Source organism: Mesitornis unicolor, unplaced genomic scaffold, assembly GCF_000695765.1.
Source record: "Mesitornis unicolor isolate BGI_N332 unplaced genomic scaffold, ASM69576v1 Scaffold35198, whole genome shotgun sequence".
Classification (NCBI taxonomy): Eukaryota; Metazoa; Chordata; class Aves; order Mesitornithiformes; family Mesitornithidae; genus Mesitornis; species Mesitornis unicolor.
The window spans coordinates 1,567-10,336 of record NW_010204474.1 but is presented as its reverse complement, the minus strand read 5'-3'; the positions used below and the strand labels follow the sequence as shown (position 1 = coordinate 10,336).

Genomic DNA, 8,770 nt, shown 5'->3' with positions numbered 1-8,770 from the left:
ACGGTAGCCCTGTACTCCTGAGATGCCTGCCTCTTCTTCCATAGATCATTAACTCATAACATACTAATAGATTCTGTTGATGCATTTATATTTTATTGCTGTAGTTAAACAGTCATGTACTTGTTTTCCTAATTCTGGTTATTGACACTTTTAATACTTTAGTATTGAAACAGTAGTCTCATCAAAGTTTTCTCTCAGATGTACTTATACATTTCTATTTTTGAAAGTTGCATAGGATTCAGCTAGATAGTGACTGAATGTGTATCAGTTGTTTGAAAGCTATGGACTACAGGGGTAAAACTAATTTGTTGGTAGTAAAAGTATTTTTTATCATTACAGATGAAGAAAAGATCTGGCCTCCTTGTATCAGAGTAATTGTAATAAGATCACCAGTTCTACAGACTGGATCACTTTATATTATCACAGCTGTGAAACCTGCTACAATTGGAAGGTAAAACTGAAAGGAATTTTTTGTATGTATCTGAAATTCTGCCTTGCTTTGAAAACTGTGGAAGCCACTCAGGATTGCATGTCCCTGCTCTTCATGCTCGTCCTCCTAGCATGCAGCAGTTGTGAGGTACCCTAAGTTAGGTTAGCCCACAGTAAGAAATTTAAGTCATGTCACATAACGTCATGCTTTCTATGGTAACAGCATATGCAGTTAATATAGCTCAGCAGTCATGAATATTTGTTATCGCTAACTTGAACTTTTGTCTGAGTCCTAATGGTGACATAGCTGCAAGTCATTCTTTGAAAACTTATTTTTTAGGAAGTAAACTTTTTTTCTGGGCCACTGAGGTAACTTTTTCAGAAATGGGAGAACACATTTCAGAAATTCAGGACCAAAAGGACGCATATCATGGACTTCCTTACACATTCAATTTCCAATAGTGTTGGTTCATTGTTTTTAAAGACTAATTTGGGTTTTGTGCCAGCCTGTATGCATTCTTCCAGTTCTAATATTCAGAAAGGAAATCTGGTTTGTTCATTGTGGATGATGAATTTAATGATGAATTATTGCTTTCTTCCACATTTACTGTAAACCTCACCCCATTTCAGCTGCTTTTATCTAATGCTGATAGATGTGTTTTGATTTGTTCTTGCAGCTGGAGTTTTCTAGGCACATTTACATGAAGATTAACAGATGAAAATTCTTGCAATTTACATGTAGGTCCTTTTCTAGTTGCATTGCTTCTTCATCCTCTAGTATTAGAAACTAATACACAAATCTCTTCCTCCTACTGCAGTGTTTTGACTAGAAAAAAAAATCTATACAGATTACTTTTGAATTGCTTGTATTACCTGCCTAATGCTACCAAGAATTCAACTTCAGCATTGAAGACTAATGCCAAGATGCACTGAAGAGCCTGAAGGATGCAGAGACTGTGATTTGCAGGCATTGTATGAGTATAAAAGTTCAGATAGAAATGTCAGGTTTATAGATAAAAGATTAATGGTATAGCTTTATCATATATTAATTGCCTACTGTGTAAAGTTTATAGATAGAAGAAGGGACCCATAGCAAGTCTTTACATTGTGTATATAGCAACACAATGTTTCACCTCTCTAAAGCTCCCTAATAGCTCAGAAGAGTAACATGGTATAAAGGTTCAACTGAAATACACTTTTTGTAAGCCACTTATTAGATCTGTTTCTACTTTTCTGTGACTCGTACATCAACTTGTCTTTCCAGAGAAAAAGATGTTGGACACACACTTCAGATTCCTGAAGTTGGAGTCAGCAAGGTAACTCTTGTTTCTGTCTGCTGAAAGATAGATCAACCTATGAATGAAGCTTTAGATTTTATGGCTTTAAATTTTGCAAAATCTTATGTTATTGTTTTAAAGACCTTCTAGAATGAAATGTGGGTTTAGCCACATTTGAAGTTAGAAAAAGGAAAACATACAGTATTTTACTGAATGGGAATTTAACACAAACAGCTGTGTGACTTCAAAGTCTAGAAAAGCTAAGTATTTTTTTAAATTGAAGTTTTACTAATCCACAATGTAATGCACAGTAAAAAAATATATACTTTGAATCTTTAATTTCTTAGTTACTGCACTTGAGGAAAAAGTTATTACTCTATTATTTACTAATGGTATATAGAATATTTATATCAGCTAGTTAGAACTTTGTCATAAAGTAATGCAGTTCTTGCAGTTGAGCTCAGAGCAACAGGTTTTATTTTCTTTTTCTTCAAGGCAACTGTATAAATAATAAGTGATGTACAGGGAGTTAAAAAATGTAACAATTTCTTTCAGTGACAGATTGTAATTGAAAATTTTTCTTCTGGTTAAGAAAGATTAGAGACAAATTATGTGCTCTTTTTGCTAACTACTTTAACAAAGACCATAAATACAGCACTATTAAAAAAGAAAAATGTAGATTGACAAAGGCGTGTCATCCAAACAAAAAAAAGTGATAAAAACATCTGCAAATGCAGGTGTCTGAAATAGCCTTTACTATGTCTGTTCCAGATGATAGTTCTGATCAGTCAGCCATGTACTGTATTTCATACTTAACAATTTCCAGAGCAGATCTTTCCCTGCTATTAATGACTTTTTCAGACATATATTTGAAATTGGGTGCATAAAGAAGCCAAAAAGCTTTTCTTTTTCTGTAAAGTTACCATTTTAGTATTTCATGGATACCTGACTGTTTATATAAGAAGTTTTTTCACTTGACAGATAGGGAGGCAGGAAGATAAATTACAGATCTGTAAAAACAAAAAGTTAACTACCAGTTTGTTTTCCTCACTATTCGTAGTTAATAGCTGTGGACCATTAGGTATTTGCTTTTCTTGAGTGTAAAGTGAGATTTTTAAAAAACAACACTACATACTGCAGATTTAGCATCTTCAGATGTTTGTGTTCATCCTATTCAATAAAACTGGAGGTACAAATTAAATTACCTATCGAATGAGCTAGTCAGTCTCCACCATTATAGGAGTATTCTCGATCTACAAATTTTTATTTTTTTTTAGCACTGAATGTAACAACTTCTATTAGTCAAAGATAAGAAGATATTTGTGTTTAAATGAACACTTTCTTCCCAGATTTACTCTTGGTTTTTTTCTCTACCATAGCAAAAGGGAGCTTTGCTTGTCAAATTTGAAACTGTCTCTTTTTTAGACTTCTGGTTTTCACTAGGAGTCTTAGTAGCCCACAAAAGTTAATTTCTCTGTTTGTTCAAGTTAGTATTTCAGTTTTTCTCAGTGGCCATTTTTGGATTGTGAGTTTGGCCAGAAGTTGTGATTTCTGTTCTATGTCGGCTTGGGAGCAATACATATATAGAACTGCAACAACAAAGCAAACAAAAATTACATTGTTAGTCTCAATATCAGAAAGGATATAAAAGGAATAGCAGATGATAGCTAGTTGTTGTGTTCTGGGCATTAACATACAGATAAAAGGTGAATTATGTGGAATTTACAAAACTGTGGCATTTAGGGAGCTACTTCAAATATGAGACACCAAGTAACCTGAAGCTGTAGAATGAGATCAGATTTTTTTTTTAATTGAAAGAGAAAAAATTGAGTGTTGTAAAAAGTTTCTTAGAAGAAAAAAAGCCTTTTATTTATAAGAACAGTTAAAAATGCTGTATTTCTGAATCTTGCAGTCCTTTAAGTAAAGCATACTTGCCATGTTGGAAATATATACTTTTCCAGTACTGAACCAGTTTATGTTCAAAATAGTTATATTGTTAGTAGTATACTTAAGCTTATGCTGTTGTGGCCTATTAATTTACAATTCACATGGATGAAATCGTAAGGTGTACTCTGAGTACCAGAGCCACTGATTTAAAGGACTGAAAATATATTCTGAAATCTTACTTTAAAATAGCATATAAATTGTGAAGTATTTGCTTAGTATGAACATTTCACTTCTGTTTATCAGTTCCATGCAGAAGTGTATTTTGACCACGATTTGCAAAATTATGTTCTTGTGGATCAAGGCAGTCAGAATGGAACAGTCGTTAATGGAAATCAGATTCTCCAGGTGAGTACCTGTTGTTATAAGGGTGTGTGCATTGCAGAAAACTGTAGTCATGTGGTCATTTTAAATATGTCATGACAAATCACTAACAGTGTCATTGTATGACTTCTTTCATGCATTAGTCTCTTCCTTGCTTCCCTTCTGTTTCTAGGACCACTTAACAATACTCCATGTTTGGTTTATGTTAGGAAGAATCCACTATTGTTGCAATTGCTAGAGTGAAATACCCACTGTAGATAAATACTTGCCTGCTTTTGTGAGACCAAACTGAAGTAGTAAATTATGAGTAGTATTCATGAAATTGAGTTTGTGCCCTTCATTAGGAACTAACATGGCTGCCAAAACTTTCTTTTGCTGTAGCCTAAAGCAAAATGTCATCCCTACATCTTGGAGCATGGAGATGAAGTGAAGATTGGTGAAACTGTGCTTTCTTTTCATATACATCCTGGCAGTGATACTTGTGATGGATGTGAACCAGGACAAGTCAGAGCACATCTTCGCCTGGACAGGAAAAAGGAATCTTCTGGTTAGTCATTTTATCATGGAATATATTTTTTATTATGGTTCTTTACTTTATAAACATAATTATTAGTTCACTTTTCTTAGTCTTCTTGTCAACTGAGAATAGTTCTACAATACGTGCTGATGTATTTTCTTCTTGGTATCTGTGTCTAGGTGTGTTGGAACAAAAAGTCTCACAGTTGTCTTATGTTTTAAAATACTGGTCCATTATTAATTAGAAATTCAATTCTTGTGTTCTTCTTTTTAGTTTGCCCAGCACTTAGCAAAGAAGAAAAAGAGTTAGTCAGAAGAAAAGCATTAAAACAAATACGGGTAAAATATGGTTTACAGGTGAGTTTACTGTGGAAGTTGGTAAAGTGTTTGAAGTCTACATCTACTTTGTGATTCCTATTTTAAGCCATAGACTTCAGTGAATAAGGAAAGTCTTCAAATGCACTCAAACTTGAGCCTGGTAATTTTAACTCAAACTTGTCTTTTGTACACTAAATAGTAACTATTTAAAAACCTCTACAGACAGAGATGATGTAACAGGGCATTAAAGTTCTATTAAATGTATTTTAAGTCTCCTTTGCCATACAAGAATGACAACATGAATGTACAAACAGTATAGTATACAAGTATTCAAGTTACATCTGTTTTAGAGCTTATTCAATGAGGTTACATCTAGCATTTGTAGTAAGTATTCGTGTAGAAAACAGAATGCCATCATTTCTCTCAAATTCTTCAGCTACCAAAGTAATATCAATGTGGAGTCTATATACATGCTTAGTTCAGAAGAAACAGTTGCTGAGGGAACAGTATAAATGTTTAAACAAAAAGCTAGTGGAACGTCCATATGGTTTTCTGCTTAATATGGAGAGACTGATTCTTCATACCAAGAGAAGATTCAAGAGAATATGTTACTTTATGTATAGCCTCTGTGAAATTAGTGAATTTGGCAATGCCACATTATTATGTGATGATGGCAATAACGTACCTTACCTGTAGTAAGAATTTTCTAAATAAGAACTATAGTTTTTGTTATAAGAATTAGAATTAAATAGGTTGAAGCTGCCTTACTTTTGGAGGGAAGCATTGAAGTTATCAAAAATAAAGTATTTAAAGCCTGGTTTCTTTGTCTTGATGGAATTTATAAAGAACACAGAGTATGAAGACAACAAAGCAGTGAAGAACCCAAAGTACAAAGACAGAGCAGGAAAACGCCGAGAGACCGTTGGAAGTGAAGGAACTTTCCAGAGAGATGATAGTCCAGCTTCTGTTCATATGTAAGTTGTTTTGTGTTGTTTTTTGGGGGGAGGAGGAGGTATGTCCTTCTCTAGCGAATCTTAAAAAACTGTAATAAAGTACCAGTTAGTTACTAGGATAGTTTGTTGGATAATTAATTACCTGTATATAGTATGTTAGGTGAGCTAGAAATAGTAAGCTATTTCAGATGCCTTTTTAACTCCTCACCTTCCATGCAGAATTCAACTTGGTAGTGAGGATGCTTAGATTGCTTTCTTAGCAATTCAAAAAATCAATTAACTCTCCAGCTGCACCTTCAATAGCATCCATTTTTTAAGTGTCTCAATTTCTGCTTTTTACTATCCAGTAACAGTACATATGAAGATTTTTCACCTGCAGTTTCTTTCATTATCAATATCCAGCCTATCATAAGGCATGGCATTTACATACCTCTTAAATGACAACTTTAATCTTCCTTTTTTATTATTGCTTTGCTTCTGTAGTTGGAGTGGGGTTTTTTAAGAAACATGAATTTGTAGATGCTTGCAAGTTATTAAAAGGAAGTGTAAGACAATGAAATATGTGTGTTAGGATGATGTGGTGAGGTGGCAATACTGCCTTTTCCCTACCGCAGTCAATTCCAACCCACCTGTGCTGTGTCTTTTAACTCCTAACGTAAGCAAGTAGTTCAGAAGTTTTAAGAAAGTTGGTATTGACCAAAGGCTTGGAATAGCATTGGCAACTGAAGATATTCATGGAAGTACTTGCAAAAAGTAGCACTAGGGTCTTCTGGCTAGCTTTTAATGGAAGTAGGAACAGCATAGTAGTCAAGTCCTGGTTTCTAGAGAAGTATATGCTTGCACATTTCTGTCCCTCAGTATTTGACTAGAGAGCATACTCTTTGTATTAACTCTTCCTTATCAGTTATCTTAAACTTTCTTTAAAGTGAAATCAGCAACAGCAACAAAGGACATAAAATGTTGGAGAAGATGGGATGGAAGAAGGGAGAGGGCCTGGGCAAGGATGGTGGTGGTATGAAGGATCCGGTAGGTCTTTCTGGTTTTCACTTGTAGCAAAAACGCATTAAAACATTTTTGTAGTGAAAAACTTCTAATTGTAAGCCACTCTTCACTTGAGAAACATTTCAAAATCCTGGTTAGGAAGTAATAATCTCAGGAGGCCTAATCTCAAATAAATGTTTACTTGATTAATGAAGTATTTTTTTAAAAATTTCAATTTTGTTCCTTTAGTAGAAAATGCCATTGTTTGTCAGGAAGCTAAGCAAGGGAGGACAGCTTCTAGCCATTGAATTAATAATCTCATTTTTTAATACAAAGTCTGAAGGAAGACTGAAATCATTTTAAGTGATGTGTATTCAAGATGGGCTTATGGTAAAATTCTTCACTTTCTCTAAGGCTGATGTAGCACAAAAATCAAGCTAGCTGACAGGCCATGAGAGAGGAAAAGCTGGCTGAAGGTTACTGTAACCACTGAATTCTGGGCCTCTATGGCAGCCATGTTAGCCCCATTTTTGTCACCCGAGACATGTTGTCTTTTGGCAGTAGTGCTATTCAGAGCAACACTATACCTTTTGTTGTCAAACTACCCAGCACACGGGTCATCTGCTGTTCACTCAGTGAGCAGTACTTCCCATTCAGCACTCTACATCATAATTCTAGAGGTGGTGATTTCACACATCATTTTAACATTACTTTAGCTATCCATGCACAATCTAGGTATATTAGAGTATTAAAAGAGAAGCCTTTGGGGAGGGGGGGGTGGAATTAGTAATATAAAAAATGATTTAAAGTATTTAGAGTACCTGACTTGTAGCGATAACAATATTTAATGTATTTGACAGATCCACCTTCAGTTACATAAGACGCATGCAGGTTTGGGTACCAGCAGACCAGCCTCAATTGAAGATGTTCAGATCATCCAGAGCAAGAACAAAAAGAACTGGGATAAAGCAAGAGAAAGGTTTGCTGAAAACTTCCAAGAACCTAAATCACAAAGAGATACACCCAAGATTACGCCTTGGGTTAGAGGGCCTGTAGAGTAAAGTATCTGGTCCCACAGCAGGGGCAATTCCTGTGTATAAATAGTTGGGAGATAATTTATTTTTATTCTTATTTTCTTTTGCTAAAGCAGAAGTTTGCTGATATGTAAAATACAGTTGTGGAAAAAATGATACAAAATTAACTATTATGTTAATTGATTTTCTTTAGTCTTCATGCTTTTATAAAAACCACATTTTTAATATGAATGGAATTTAGGGGGATATTAAATTTTAAGTACTTGAAAGCAACTCACATTGTGAGCACAAAGTTCCTTCTGTTGTGTTTTTAACATAGTTCTTCATGGAAAGTCAAGCAAAACATGGATTAAATTTAAATATGATACTTTTAATATTTGAACAGTGATTTAAAAGCAAGCTGAAACAAACAAACAAAACAGAGCAAAAAAGTAAATACCCTGGACGCCTACTAACAAAGTATGGTACTGCGATTTTGTCTCTTGTATGTTTATTAATGATTGCCATGAAATGTTCAGCAAGAGGTACACCACTCTTAAATTCATACATTTCACTACTAGTTACATGTCTTAGCTTACCTTAAGGGGGAAATAACTTGGTTTTAAGTGATTAATCAGTACTGTTCAAAGTAAATACTGTATTCCATGAAATAAACTACCAGCATTGATGAAGAAAACAACGTTCAGAGATGGCAAAATTTTCTTCTATGAAGAACTTGCTTGAGATTTGTTTAGTAAATCTGTATCATGCCTTTAAAAGAGGAGGTATGTTTAGAAAATTGCTGTCTGTGTGTATTATTTATCAACTTCTTGTTCTGATACATCCATTGCTGGCAATGGAGTTTATGCCAGGAAAAAAACAACCAACCAACCACAAACTGATATTTGATGGAGAAGAATTGCCAAACTGAAGCTAAAAGCTTAGTATTTATTGAATGTTCCTAAACATCATAAATAATTGTCAATTTAAGCAGTGTGCTTCTTCATACTATCTT

At 34.3% G+C, this 8,770-nt stretch overlaps 1 protein-coding gene across 1 annotated transcript; it reads left to right on the top strand.

Moving 5' to 3' along the window:
• Positions 1–339: 339 nt before the first annotated feature.
• Positions 340–7,803, top strand: LOC104545846 (angiogenic factor with G patch and FHA domains 1-like; the record flags this gene model as incomplete). Its single annotated transcript, XM_010191079.1, has 8 exons — positions 340–451; positions 1,694–1,745; positions 3,897–3,998; positions 4,356–4,521; positions 4,765–4,847; positions 5,655–5,782; positions 6,688–6,787; positions 7,603–7,803. Coding segments are annotated over 8 exons (944 nt in total), but the record flags the coding sequence as incomplete, so codon positions are not given.
• Between the last annotated feature and the right edge of the window lie 967 nt (positions 7,804–8,770).